Raw genomic sequence first — 15,955 nt, forward strand, 5'->3', positions numbered from 1 at the left:
TTTACTGAGGAAACTTTGTCAGTTTTCCATAAAAACTTTTTTAAGTTCAGCAACTTTGATCAGCCAAACTCTTCGAAAAATCTAGTAAAGCACATTAGATACAAAAACACCCAACATGATGGCAAAATCCCTTCTTTTCTTAATTTTCCATTGTAATTTGATCACCGGTGTACTGTTCATAGTCAGTTTATGGAAATCTTGTACCACGTAAATTAGGCCTACATTGACATTTACAGGTTATGTTGAACTCAAGAATATGGTTTCGAATGCAAGTATCAATTCTCAAAATTTCGCAAATGCATTATACTCAGTTCTACTCATTACTAATCACAATCAAATTGGAAAGAGAAAAAATATTATCAAAACTTCAGAAATTATGGTTATTCATGACCTTGAGCTCAGCTGGAAAGCGCGTTCACTGCATAAGTCAGTACGAATGGGTAATGATACAAACTTTTTGAATGAAACGTATTCAAATAAAACGAATGCTGTTTTTATGACAAACACAAAAACTTAAAATTCCCGGTCTTATATTAGGACCAGAACAGCAATAGGCAATCCCAGGACCTCCCATGGCTTGACATATGTAAGGTACATCATCTATTTCAGTCTTGATAACATAATTGTTTACAACAAACTAGATTTGTGTTAAGAAGGAGCAGTTTCGATTCCTGCCCGAGAGCCCAGTGACTATACAGTGCCCTGAGGGAAGTGTTGAAAACCTGTTCGGCGATACAATAGAAAAAAAGTAAAAATATAAACATCTAACCATGGACATAATGTGGACATTTTACAGGTACGAACGTTTGACGAAACTCGTTCCGTCTTCAAGTAGAGTTGTCAAAATGCGCTCTGTCTCGTTCCAGTTGTCGTGGCCACTTCCTGCTTTATAATTTCTGAGGATTCTCTAAACAATACCACCCGAATGTGATGCTAAGATGGTCTCTTAGGCAAGTTCACTGCCGATCTTTTTTCCAATACAATATGTGCTCTAATTATTGCAATGACGGGGTGTTAACACCAAGATCTGTAAGTATGCCGTAGAAGTCCTTTCGTGAGATACAGTTTCTTGAAAAATGGTTGATCGATGATTTAGCGTTGTTGGGACTGAAATTTCTGGACGGTTGATCTGGCAAATCGTTTCTCCGAGGAGCAGATAGTGCAGGATTTTTATAACTTGATTTAATTAGGATGCTCGCGGGACGACATAATTTGAACGTGTAATCCAGGAAAACATACTTTCCGGGAATGGATAATCGAGGTTCCACTGTAATTGACAACCTGTTTCAACTCACCCAATGTAAGACTGACAAGAACTAATTGTGCATGAAAGGTAACTATTCACGAAATGAGAAAAAGACAGCCCTGGTGTAAGGGAAATTCCAAGAATCCTAATTGCATTGCAGGTAGACAAAGCCATGGCCGGTATAGAGCTGATGTTGCTTAATTTAAACATGTTGCCAACCTGTCCAACAGCCTACCTGAGGATAACCAGAGCAGCTTAACACTGCAGTTATCTCCAATACATGTCAAATTTTCCAAGAGTGTGTTGCAGATCTGATGTGTACACTCAAGATAAAAAATACTTTTGAAATATGCCCTAACAGGAGGAAAACATTTAAGATAAAACTGCTTCAAATATGCAATTGCACATCCAATATGCAAATGCATAATTATCTGAAGCCTGATAATTATGCTCAACTTTTCTGAATGAATACTCGGCTTCATAAGATTTAAGTTCCTGAGATTGTACTCTTTTGCTGAGCGTATGTTCATATTATGGTGGTAGTGTAGCATACACTGACATTTCAAACAGATTCTCAGTTGTGTTTGTATGAATAAAGGTGAATATTTTTTCCGATTGACAAGTACGCTGATGAGTAATTGAATTAGTGATATTTGGCTGGTAGCATCCTGATGATGGTAGGGATGCAGGGTGGCAAGGGCTTGAGAAGACATTGGAAAATATTGGGAAGCCATCCCAATCCACACCCACTTCACAGTCTCCCATAATGCACAGAGATTTGTTGGAACAATAACCAAGACACACACATCCTTCTCGACACCATCTCAGATGTGCTCAGTGGGATTGAAGTCTGATGACCTTCTTATGCCCGTGGGGTATTAATTCGCTATTGTCCACCAAATGGTATATCATATGCAAACATGTTTTACAAATTGTATTATATCCCTGTCACCTTAAGTGCTTCAAAATTGTTAAAGCCATCATTTAGCTCATCAGGGCCACCAATAATCACTGATAGGAAAAGTACAAAATAGAAATAATGGGGCTGAATTACAGTTACCTGCGAAATAAGAGGGGGAGATCAAATATAAACGGGATTTAATTTCTTATTTAAATTCATTTATTGAAGAACACAACGCAATTACAATTTATTTTTCCACATAGTTTCCTGCTTTGGAAATACATTTGTCCCATCATATGGTCAGCTTTTTTATTCCCTCATCGTAAGATCATCAGGGTCAATCACCAGCCAGTTGCGCACGAAGTCTGCCACACACTCGTCATCTTCAAATTGTTGCCCTCTTAGAGCTTCTTTAAGCGGTCGTAACAAATGGAAATCGCAGGACGATAAGTCCGAGCTGTAAGGCTGTAGTCCAGTGCATTTCCTGTAGTTTGGAGACAGTTAGAGCTGCAGTATGGGACCGAGCATTGTCGTGGAGGAGGATGACCTGTCGAATCGGTTGGTCTTGTCTTTTGCAGCGATATGCAACCCTCGCCTTGTTCAACACCAGTAGTAAGGAACATTGATTGTGCGTCGCTCATGCCCGTCAATCATCTTCAATAATGTCTTTAATCGCACGAATGTTTTCGTCTGAAATGCTGGTCCAAGGACGGCGATCATGTTGCTGATTTTCCACATGTTCTCGTCCTTCATTGAACATTTTATGGCAGGCAAACACACGCGTCCTTGACAGTGGTTGATCACCGAACTGTGTTGTCAATCTTTGGCAAATTTCTGCCACTGTAACTTCTTCACAAGCAAGAAATTTTATAATTATGCATTGCGCAGTGGAGGGTTGCACCTGTTGCTCCAACATTGTGAGCGTTACCGATGAAACGCCGGAAAATATCTAACAGCACGCTCTCCCCACTCCTAACGGTCCTGCCCAAGTGTAGCAGAGGTGCGGGGCCAGTCTTACCAACTGTTGATGTTCAGGAACAAAAATCACGTTTATATTTGATCGACCCTCGTATCTTACTCAATTTTACTTCACAGATTGAGTGTCTTTAGGAAATAGCTGACTTTTTTTTTTCCACATGGGAATGGAATGATACTAAAATTTACAAGAAAAAAATACATTACTCCATTTTGTGTTTTTAGCATAGAGACATTAAGTGGCTAAACACTCTTCCAGAATGATTGCTTGCAGGCGAAGTTTGCATGTCGCAATCATATTTTCTTAATTTTCAGCACCAACTGTTTCAAAATGTTTTTACAATTAGGGGTATGGAAATTCTTAACCCCTTCACCGTCACATGTTTGTTCTGGCTCCATTCTCAACCATGTAGTACACAATAATCTAAATCTCAACCAGTAATCGCAAGAATCTGCGAGTAAATGAGCTTGTGCGCATCATATCCTTGGCTTTATACCCTTAACATGACTCCTTGTGTAGTAGCAAGGAATAAATTTGAACATAGTTCCCTTCCCTATCCCTTCACTATTGTTCTCTCGTTTCTGTGTTTTCCAAATGAGTACGTTCCTCATCACCACATGTTTCAGTCCATGCTTGTGTCAGTGTCATAATGTGGGTACCATACACCTGTTACGTGACCCCCTCTCAGACTGATTGTGATGGTGCCATCAGCTTCCGCTTCCAATGCTAGTGCTGTACCGCATACGGTGAGCCATGTGGTGAGGAATGAACGTACCACTTTCACTTCTATTCGTAACATCTAAATTCAAACTTTATTTCTTGGAGAAGTCTTCCTCGTGAACAGTCGAAATTTTCTTCTGAAGACGCAGAGCAAAACATAAATAATTTCACCTTATTTTCTTGACACAGCATAAGCCCAAAAATGTCTATATCATCTCCATACCTGACAAGTATTCTGGTTTTTCCATAAAATGTACGAATTTTGAGTGTGTTTGACTGTTGTACAGATGACTGACATTATTGTATGGATTTTGAATATCCGCGCTTGGTTTCGCTTTCTGCGGTCAAATCTGATTTGTTTGACTTTTGATAGTAGCTGGTAATACGAGATGCAGTGTTTGAAATTCGACCGGTAAATGTATCGATAATCACATTAACGATTATCACCGTGCTTTTGTCACCTGTTCGACCTCAACTGCGACTTCATTCACTGAGATGTTCCCAAACAAGTAGCAGGCTGTGATTTTGAAGAAAAGAAGTCTGAAAAGTAGCAGGCTGTGAATTTATATATAACAACTTTAGTAACTGTGTTGTGCTTCGTAGCAGCTGTGAAAGGCTTTGTCTGTCTGTGGTTGTGAGTAACATTAGCGGTAGTTCTGAAACTCGTGGAATGTGTGACGAATTTGTAAGCGATTTAGTATTTTTAGTGGTTTTCGTAATGAGTTCAACTAAGAAACGATATTATCAGTCTTTTAGGAAGGCATATTCTGCTTAATTTCCTTCTGTTATATGATCACGGAAAGTGTTCCTAGTGTTAAGTGGAAACAGATGAGCACTCGTGAAGATGTAACTGTGTGTAAGTACGGTATTTAATTTCAGGGGCGATCATAACATATATTTGACTTGTATTAGTATTGTTTCTAATCTCCTCCCTTGCCGTCCTTTTTCCACTTCAGGATCTTCCTGATTACTCTTTTTGAAAGTTGGCAGGTATGCTAGTGTATTCATCTACATGTTTCTGTTTCATTCTTATATATATATATATATATAAAAAAAACTGTATTCTACTCATGATGTTTTCATAAAACTGTTCAAAATTTTTGTTGCAGAAGTGCTCGAGCTTTTATGGTGAGGATACCTTCTCTGTTGATGAAGATGGTAGTGATAAATACTGTCGCTGGTGTGGTGATGGTGGTGAACTCTACTGCTGTTCATCTTGCAGTTTGGGCTTCTGCCGGGTAAGGTGAAATAACTTCTGTCACAGCTACTTAAGACGCAGGACACTTTTTGTGATGCACTCAGTCTCTTATCACTGCTACACTCTCACTTGCTCTGTCTGTCTCACACTACACTCTGAGCTGTCTATACTGCTCTGCAAAGTATCCATTCATCCGCTGGTGTGTTTTGATCAACAAAACAGAACAGAGCAACTTTTAATGAGATAGCATATATAAATACATTCAAAACTTATTGTAATGAAATCATGTGCTCACTTTTGGGCTTATAGCTCGAAAACCGAAGATGTGAACAGAATGGTACATACTGATTGGAAATGTTGTAGTTGTGGGAAAATATGACAATTGGTGGGGCTCAGTTAAATACGAAGAGTGGCATCTTTATAAAAAGTTATGCTTTTGAGGATTATGATTTGGTATGTGATCAATGATTCCAGAACCGAAAGACATACGAAGGTGGCTGAACTGCCTATAGAACATTTGAATCCTTACATTTTCATAGCAAAATGGTTTGTATCCCAAAATAATAATGCAACAAGGGAGAATACAACATTTGAAGTTGGAAATTATATTTAAAAATTGGTAATTTGACCCTCTAAATGTTAATTCTGATCCCTCATGAGTCCGAGAGGATGTGGTACCACAACAGTTGTTCTGTGACCTGTGGGGACAAAGTTATATGGAAGTCAAAGATATGAGAATTTCTTCATATGCTTCATCATCATCATCATCATCATCTCATCATTTTCCAGCTCTGGTTGTCGAAGTAATTTCTTGCTGTTCTCGTTCTGTCCGTCCTCATAACATGTCCAAACCATTGTAGTGTGCCTCTTCCTGCAAGCTTGGTAACTGGTATTTTGATGACAGTCTCCTTCTTGTTTGCTTCATTCCTAATCTTGTCTTTTCTCGTCTTTTGGTTCATTGTTCTGATGAATTTCATTTCTGTTGACTGGATTTTACTATTAGCCTTGTTATATAGATGTGCTAGGTACCAACTGATGAGCCCAACCTAGCACACGAGGGCGAAACACTGGCAACCAGGAATGAGTTAGCTGGAAAATTTATAATGTCCAACAACGGACCATTTATATTGGTATTATTAAGATACTGTCATACGAGAAGCATTATCAGCAGATCTGAAATTGCAGATTATCTCGCAAGTGGTGATTCACATTTGTCTCCCTAAGTTCTTGCACCGTGTGCTGAAAAGTAAAATTTCAAAATATGTTCAAGAGGTTGGTGATGCCATCTACGCAGCATTAGAAGAGTATATTAAGGTAAGGAAATTAATAACAATAATAATGTCTTCTAACACTGAAAATGCTTTATTTTATATAAGCCTACGTAATTACTTCGTGACAAGGTTCACATTTTCATAATACAATTAAATGGAATCTGCTAGTAATTCTGGAGGAATAGTCACAACCTGCTGGTTGGGCTGAATTTTGTAAAGCAGTGCGCAGATCAGGATGAATGTAACCTCCACATTATTTCGCAATTGCCACTTTAGTTTCACGAAAAGTTTGAAGCAAGTGATAAATATCATTATGGTTCCGTATTGAATATTACTATACTTGTAGCATACTAATTAATTTATTATTTAACTGTCTAGTCAGTTGTATAGTCTTATACAATTAGGATTTAATCCTTATTACCTTATGAAATGTGAGACATATTACACCTTTCATAGAAGGCATCTTCGGTCATTGTACTTCCTCAAGGTTAAATCAGGCACCTGATTTATAATCAAAATATAATTATTCAGATTTAATATTCATCATCATCATCTGCAGTTTCCAGCTGTTGGCCGGATCTGCTTGGAACATAAGCCTCTCCATCTCCTCTTGTCTTCCCACCACTTCTCCCTAGTCACTCTTGCCCAGTTCTCTTCTCTTCTCTGTACACACTCTTCCACTCCTTTTATCCACCTGTCTCTTGGTCTTCCTCTTGGCCATTTACCTGTTATCTCCATTTCATGCATCCTCCTCGGTATCCTTTCCTCTGTCATTCTCTTCATGTGTCCATACCACCTAAGTCTAGATGCCTCTATCCTATTCTGTAGTGGCTCTTCTTTTACTATATCTCGAACCTTCTCATTTCTCATCTTATCCAATCTTGTCACTCCTATCCTGCTTCTCAGAAATTTCATTTCACTTGTCTGTATGCTATTCACGGCTCTCCGCCTCATTACCCAAGTCTCAGCTGCGTACGTCAGAATAGGTATATATAACATCCTGTAAATCACCCTTTTACTTCTCTGAGGGACATCTTTGCTCCAAACCCGGCTTCTGACACTTTTCAGGAATGCTCCTTCTTGTCTTCCACGCTCGATTATTTCCTTACCATTTCTTCCACTTTCCTCTATGATATTTCCTAAGTACTTTAACCCTTTCCACTCGAATTATTTGTAAGTCCTGATTTCTCCCAACTCGTATTTTATTTCTGTCAGCATTCTTCATATTTTAAAACCTGGTATTAAGTACTGGTTGTAACAATATATACAGGAATGGACTACAAAATTAATGAATGTATTGTATTTACATGACACAAAATCATGTTTTTCACTTTCTTAACGATATGTCTTGAGTGTGTGGAAGCGTTCAAAGCAAATGATTGGATGGAGCCCTGCTTGCTTATCCAACCAGTCTTCACTAAAATAATCCTGCATTTCTGCCTTATTGTTCATCCCCACATTGATAATTACATCAATAAATGCCTTCAGCTCTTCTAAAGTCACAGCTTTCCAAGAAAACCAGTTAGATCTCTCCTGAAGTAGAGTATTTTGCTGTATTTTCATTTCGGCAAATTTGTTTGTCTCATGGAAATAGACGTTATCAACCGATCAGTAAAAAATAGCTACCAGTACTCTAGTTCTATTTTAGGCATATTGCCACAACTCATAAATCATCATGAATCACTGACTAATCTGTAAGGAAATTTGGCTAATCCTGCATCACCCTTCTCCACGATCTCCAAGGTATGCTTGAAGTCAGCACGGTATGACTGGGACCGGGACGAGTCACAATACTATCACATCCTCCATGATTTCTTGCAACGCTGATATCAATATCGTCATTTTGAATCACTAATGGATATATCACTTTCATGGCCAGATTCAAAATTATCACTTTCATGGTCACTATCATCAAAATCAGCCGAAAGAGACTCGAGTATCTCTGCTTCGGTCAGACTGCGCGCCGCCATGTTGCTTCACGTGACTGCTTTCCATTGTCAAGGAATCGGAGCAATTTTGCCAAGCAAAGAGAAACTAAAATGCACCTATTTGGTTTCTTTTGGATTCTGGAAGGGACCAGCACTTACGAAACGAAGTACAAAAGCCCTGGCATCCTAGGTAACCTAGCAACAAAAGGCGAAACATTGTGTTGACTCAGGGTCGACACATGAGCTATAACACTAAATGACGACTGTCGACCTCAGGTCGACACATGATCAGAAAGGGTTAAGGTAATACTTAAAAAGTCAAAATATACCACTGCTACTAAGCACTGTACTATGTACCTTTGTCACAACTATTAATCAGCAGCCAACAGCTGATATTGTTGTTATTCACAATAATACCAAAAATTGTTATTCAGTTTTTCTTTAAACTGCTCCTATTTTAAGTATGTTAACATTAAATCGTAATAATTATATATTAACTATAAATCAGGTGCCTGATTTAACCTTGAGGGTACGACTGAAGATGCTTTCTACGAAAGGCAAAACATGTCTCGCATTTCATAAGGTAGTAAGGATCAAATCCTAATTGTATAAGACTATAATGAATTGAATAGGTGGTTAAATAATAAATGAATTAGCATCCTACAAGTTGGAAGCAGCCGAAGCTGACTAGTTTCGTAACTCTGTGTCACCACTAGATTTCGCGAATGCACACTCAAGTAAAAAGCAGTTGCGAAACTTACTTACAAAACCTAGTATCACCATATAAACTGGCCATTATGAACCCATCCATGAGCAGAAGTGGTAAAAAGGCACTTCCCTGCTGGACTTCTTTTGGTTTCAAACCAATCTGATCTTCCATCCCCTACTTAGATGTAGCTAAAGCATTTTTGATAGAGCATCTTTACTTTATCAATCAGGAAGTTCAGCACATCTATACCTTTCTGGCACTCCCAGATTGTCTCCCTGAGCGTACTGTCGTAGGCCTTCTCGATGTCCATAAAAACCATCACTAAGTTCTTACCATATTCCCAGTGCATCCCTGTTAGCATTCTGATGGCAAATATCAGGTGTGTAGTGCTTAGGCTCTTCCTGAACCCATGTTGCTCCTCCTCCAACAATGGTTTTACTATATTCCTGATTCTTTCAATTATCTTCTCCAGTAGTTCAAGTTAGAAAGTAGAGTGATGCCCTTATAATTTCCACTTTCCTTCCGGTTTCCCATTTTATACAGGGATAATGATACCTTTCATCCAGTCCTCTGGTATCCTATTCTCTTTCCAGATGACAGGGAGTGCTCTTTACTACTATTGTAAGCTTTGTGCTCCAGCTGCCTTTATCATGCCAACAGTCAGTTTATCAAACCCTAGCAACTTACCATTTCTTATGTTCTTCAGCTCAGACTCCATTTCTAGCCATGTAAGCACTTAAATTGCAAACTTCAATGGTATCATTTCGAAGACTTTTTCCATTTAATAAAGTATTGAGGTTGTTCTTCATTTCTTCTTTGATGCCTTGATCTGTCTTCATCAAGTTCTCATCATGTGTTTCCAGTGCAAGGATATGCCATGCTCACTTCTTCTATTCTAGACTACTTTATGGAGCAACTTCCAATTACTTTCACAGTCTTCTGTTAGCCTTGTAGTCCCAACACTTTTCTTTTTAATTAGTCGCTTCAGAAATAGTTTCTTATTTCTGTACTCCAGTGCCCCTGCGACTGAATTTCATCTTCTTGGTGGACTGATTTGTGTTTTCTCATTATCCAACCTCTTCCTTGCTGCATTTTTGTCTTTCACAGCAGTTTTCACCATCTCATTCCACCATGGTGTCTCTTTCTCCCTGCATATTCCACTCGTCTTTCCACATAATGATTCGGCTTCCAAAACCAGGGTGTTGTTGAATGACAGCCACTCTTCTTCTACTGCTTCATATCAACTTGAATAGAGAATCTTATGCCTGACATAACAGCACCATTGTGGGAAACTTAGGACAATTAGGGCAGAAGTTATATGGTGTACAAAATTTCAAAATTTACTAAATGTTTTGAAATCGTACAGTGTTTGGTATAATTGGAATGAGGAATTTGAATAGGATTGAACTTGTCACTGTAACTCTTCTCAGACTTCAACTTCTCAAATTATAACCTTATGGAATCATATGACTTACATTTGTGCTAGAGCTGGCTGGTACTTGGCGATACAGAGTGGTGCAGTTTGCACATGCTCGGGCTATATAATATGCCATCTGTGTTGTCAGACAAGCAGCCAGATAATGAAATTGTATTGAGTGTCGAACATGTCTTCCTTTTCACCCAGAGGCAGACTTGTATCATGTCATGAAAACAAATCAGGACAGTTCCTCCAACGTTTACAACTTCACCGAGTGAGTGGTTGCACGGTTTGGGCCACATGGCTGTCAGGTTGCATTTGAGAGAGAGTGGGTTTGAACTCCACTGTTGGCAGCCCTGAATATGGTTTTCTGTGGCTTCCCATTTTTACTCTAGGCAAATGCTTTGGCTGTACCTTAATTAAGGCCAGAGTCACATTGTTCCCACTTCTAGCCCTTTCCTCTTCCATCGTCACCATAAGAACTATCTCTGTCGGAGCAACTTAAAGTGAATTGTTTACAACTTCACCTGTCTTTTAATGGTAAATTAATTATCTCATTATTCTGCAAGCAATGGAAAGGAACAGACAAATCAAATATAGAGGAAGGTACATGAAAAGGAATATATCATTGGATGAACACAATAACATGAAGGAGCAATAGAAAGGGGAGACAAGGATACATCAGAACACTAAAGGGCAGGGGTAATATCTCAATCTTCAAATAATTGGCTCTTTTTTCAATTCCAGTTTATCTAACGTTCATTTCTTCAGTCCCTGATGACAGATTTTCAGTCTTGATGTGGGATGTATATGATAAGAAGAAAGCTAGGTATACACAGGAATGGGAAGAAACAGATAAGAGAGGAATACAGATCTGTATATATAAAACCCCTAATTCTGTCTGTCATTCACGTCTATACTGAGAAAATGAGAATGTTTCAACAGCTGAAATTGGTACCAGTTACAGATTATGTCTTCTTTATAAGAAAAATACAGTGAACCTCTCACGACCCTGACTTCTGTACTTTTTAAAGAAAAATATATTTCTTTCAGCAAATTGTTTTCCAAAAACCTTGTGAATAAATCAACATAAATACAAATGGTAGCCCCTACCCGGCTACAGCTGGATAAAGGGAAATGATGATGATGATGATGATGATGATGATGATGATGATGATGATGATGATGAAATACAAATGGTACTGCATCTTACGGCAGAATTTGTACTGTACTGGGAACAATGAGGCATGAGGTTTATCAAAGGGGTTTCGGGCTCTTATGGAGCGGTACAGAGAGGGTATGCAAAATGATAGTGTATTATTCTTTAAGAACATTTATTCTTTCATTGAACTCAAAAGGTAGATTCCTCGTCATTTTCTTCGATGATGATTTATATACAGAAAAATGGCTAGCTGTAGTTGAAACTATTGAAAGCAAATCATTTATCCTGCACATAGGCTTGTCAAAATGATGAATTTTTCGCTAAGTCTTTAGATTTATACTCGAATGAAAACAAATTATATCATAAAAGTAACAAACTCTTCTGATATTGTCTCTTTTGAGAATAAGTTCATTTTAGTGAACGGAAACAAATAAAATATTTTTATCACTTGTAACGTAAATTCTGTTTTTAAGTTTATAGCACTTGAGACGGAAATTTATGCCATATTTTACCTAAATTCAACACTGAGATTCACAAAATTATGAAAGTGAAAAATAAACTGCATCTTGTAAAGTTCAATCTTGATCTTTAATTAATTGTGATAGACCCAAATGATTCTAGTTCAAGTTCATACTGTTCGCTGAGCTACCCACTTAAAAGTCGCTGATTTTGATGTTCCACTCATGAAAAGTTAGTGTGGAGGAACTACAAAGTTTTAAAGCACTTATATCACCTGTATTACTGGGACACTGGACTGGATTGAAGAACATGTAATTCAGCAAACCACAAGTTGAGCTCCCTGTAGTCGGATGTCGTGATGTCCACCTTGTTACCACGTTCGAATCCCTCATTGAACCATGATATGATGTCCTTCGCTGAACCACGATCTTCTTTTCCCTCGTTGACAAGTGTAGATAAGTGTAATAGGCACTCGTCAGGATTTATCATATTCAAGATATACTGATAGAACACGAAAAAGTCCAACTGACTATCTTTAACTTCGGGAGTGTCCTATTTTAATATAGCACAGTTCCAATAAAGTTCACACAGATGGAGTACCGGTATTTTATCACTGGTAGCATATTTCGAGATTCTTGCACTAGAAATCATAGTCTATAACACACCTAGGTCTATCATCTGTAATCAGTATCACTCAGATCTCACAGTCTATTTCTAGCACAGTTCAGTTGTTCCTAAATTGTGGCACTCGAAAATTGTAGTCTATTGAAAGCATACTTCACTAGGGATAATTAAGAATGTCCTTACTTCAAATCAAATTTAAGAGTAGTGTCACTTGGAATAAAGTTTGTTTACAAAATATATTCCACTACTGTCATTACAAAAATCAAATTTCACTTCACATAATTTTATAAGTAGCTATACGTGATGAAGAATGTTTGTTTCATAATATTTAGGAGTATTAACACTTGAAAATAACGCCCTTTCTCGACTACAATGGTCTATTAAATTCAGAGTTCTAATGTGGAAGAAAGAGAATGTAATTCACTATCTCACACTCGTCATTAATGTGTTACCATTCCACAGTCTTTAAACGTACACGTCAGAGTAGATTGTTAACAGTCTACTTTTGAGAGCCAAGCAGTCTATAATATCCTAAGATGTGTTCTTAATTCACACGTAATAATCAGTATTGAAAAGAAACTTCAAGGAACTTCTCCCCACTGACGTTTTAAACTGTAGTTAGAAACACAAAATCTGTAACTACCACCATTATAAAACACTGTGTTGTCGAGAAGTTTCTAAGTGCTGTAGCACTCGTTAAATTTACAAGTCCGTACGCGATCGAACATTTTCTAAGTATATTTTGACGATCCTTTGCGTACCATACTAAGTTTGAATACAATATAGATTCATTCTCACGCCTGTACACTCAACAGCTGTGAGCGCTAAACTGGAACTACATTGACCTTGTCAACGTGGCTCTCCTTTTTATATCCACGAGCTGGGCGATCGCCCGTGGAAAACTGCATTTCTTTCTCCTCGAATATCTCCTAGTTCTGTAGGTTGATTTTTGCCCAATTTGCAGATGTTTTTGTCTAAACCATGGGCCAAGATGGTGTAGTTTTTAAATCAAAATTCCAATGGATTTAGATTTTAGAAAATGATCTGGAAACTTCCTGATGGTCATGCCTTGTTCATGTGCTGTTACGTCATCGGTGACGTTGACCAGGTGATATGGACTGAATGCCGCGCTGTGCTGCGCCGTTGAGAACCTAAATTCTGGCCGCCTCGTTACAAATCTCGGACTTTAAAATTTCATGTTCCAGCTAACCAACGGTTCCTGGTATAGTACATACAAAATTACTGTAAGATGATCTGAAGCAAACATGACAAATTGACAGTAATTGAATTGAATTTTTCAAAATATGACATTATTTAATTATTGAAAATTGCTCCCGGATCCCAAACAGCATTAAAATCTAATGCATATCTGGGCAAAGGAGGATATTTGGTCACCTTCCTCATGTTCCACGCCAAGACTTAAAGATTTGCCAATCTGCCAAGATGGTCCCTCAGCCAGTGTTGAAGTCTGTTCTGTTGAAACTGGAAAGCAGAAACGAGCTTTCTCGGGTACTGAGAAGAAATAGATCTAAAAGAACTGGGATATTTGAGCAGAGAACTAATATGTTTGAAGATAGCAGTGCAGGGTGCAAAATCAGAAAGAAATGGTGTGGGGGGAGAAGGATCATAGGGCTTTAGTACTATTGTATTACTAGTAGTACTCGGGGCGGGGGGGGGGGTGTGTGTATATAATTCCCCTGTAAATAAATTACCTCCTTCCCCCAGGAAAATGTACATTTTAAATCTTCTGTTTGAATTCTGCTGTTATGACAAGAAAGGTAGACATTAGAAACATTCCAGTTGGCTGAGAAGTTTATGAGAGACTATGCCTTTCTTTAGAAGGGTCAGATGATGTGCAATTTGTCCTGATTTATTGCCTTATTAGTGGAACCTTCCTCTACCAGGGCTATGTGCTGACTACGCAAATTTGTCAGTTTGTACACTCCTTCAGTGAATATTATCCTATTGCCTACCAATCGGAAACACACTGTCTCCAAGAAGTACAGGAGTCTTGTAAGCTCCAGCTGCTTAAAGCGATGACAAGGGAGGAGGGCTTCAAGAAAGTTATATTTTTGCTTGGGTGTCAGATGTACTTGCCAGAGCAAAACATGAACAATAGGCTACAGGGGCGGAGTTGCCACCGCTGCTTTGTTTTATTGCTCGAGGTCTGGCAGTCATTCTATTATTTCTATACTAAGTGTATAATTGCTGATGTTTTTATGGAAATATGCACAGTATTACATTAATTTCAGTAATATATGTGTTCTACATTTTCCTCATTTCATAATGAAAGAATCCCCCCTGGGCAATTTTAGTGGGGAGGAACCTTTGAGAAAAAATCGTCGGTGGGGGAGAGGAAACCCTCCCTTCCACCCCCACAATTTTGCACCCAACAGCAGTGTATTAAGATACAGAGACTGCCTTCGTAAAGTACTCTAGTGTTTTCATGTTTGTCCTCATCTCCTCTTTATATTGCTCCCTCTTTTTGTTATGTTTATCTTAGTGTGTGTTATTTTCATGTTCCTATCTCTCTGAGAATGTGTGAATGATCCTGCTTTGGAGATATTGAAGATTTCCTGAAGGGCACCCCGGTATCAATTCACTGGACCAGTGGTCTGAATTATGTATTGTAAAATTATTGTGTACTAACCATACAATAAAGAAGTAGTGGTCCGATTTCTGAATGTCAGAAGAAAGTCTGTTTAGGAATCCATGTTGTACATTGTTGACTTATAAAATATCACTGGTTTGCTCGGTGAAATGCATTAAAATGCAACAATGAATCCCCCAAGAAAGATCTAGTAGAATAAAAAAGAACATTAAAAAAAAAAAAGATACACAGATGTGGCTCCTTGTAACCAATAAATCGTCATATGGTAGAAATATTTCTGTGTCTTTCCTAATAAACATGAATGACAGCAATACATTTCATTATACTGCTGCTAGATAGGACTACTAAATATTGCTGGTTGAATACAAACACTTATTTAAAAAAGTAGCAAGCTCATGCTCCTCCATATCTTCCCCACATTTACGAATCACCTTTTCGTATCCTTCAGTTCTATTCCCAACTCTCTCATTGAAATCGCCCATTAGCACTATTCTATCCTTGCTGTTGACCCTGACCACGATGTCACTCAATGCTTCATAAAACTTGTCAACTTCATCCTAATCTGCACCCTCACATGGTGAATACACGGACACAATTCTAGTCCTAATTCCTCCAGCTGACAAATCTACCCACCTCATTCGTTCATTTACGTGCCTAACAAAAAACTATGTTGCGTGCAATGGTATTCCTGATAAAGAGCCCTACCCCAGATTCTGCCCTTCCCTTTCTAACA

General features: G+C 38.3%; 1 protein-coding gene across 1 annotated transcript in view; it reads left to right on the plus strand.

The window, feature by feature from the left end:
- LOC136887200 (transcriptional regulator ATRX-like) overlaps positions 1-15,955 on the plus strand; it is a 199,284-nt gene that overhangs the window by 124,708 nt on the left and 58,621 nt on the right. Inside the window, exon 5 of the mRNA XM_068230347.1 lies at positions 4,953-5,081. Coding sequence (XP_068086448.1) covers positions 4,953-5,081 — 129 coding nt within the window. The remainder of the gene's footprint in view (positions 1-4,952; positions 5,082-15,955) is intronic.

The sequence above is a fragment of the Anabrus simplex genome, chromosome 1 (assembly GCF_040414725.1).
Source record: "Anabrus simplex isolate iqAnaSimp1 chromosome 1, ASM4041472v1, whole genome shotgun sequence".
NCBI classification, from domain to species: Eukaryota; Metazoa; Arthropoda; class Insecta; order Orthoptera; family Tettigoniidae; genus Anabrus; species Anabrus simplex.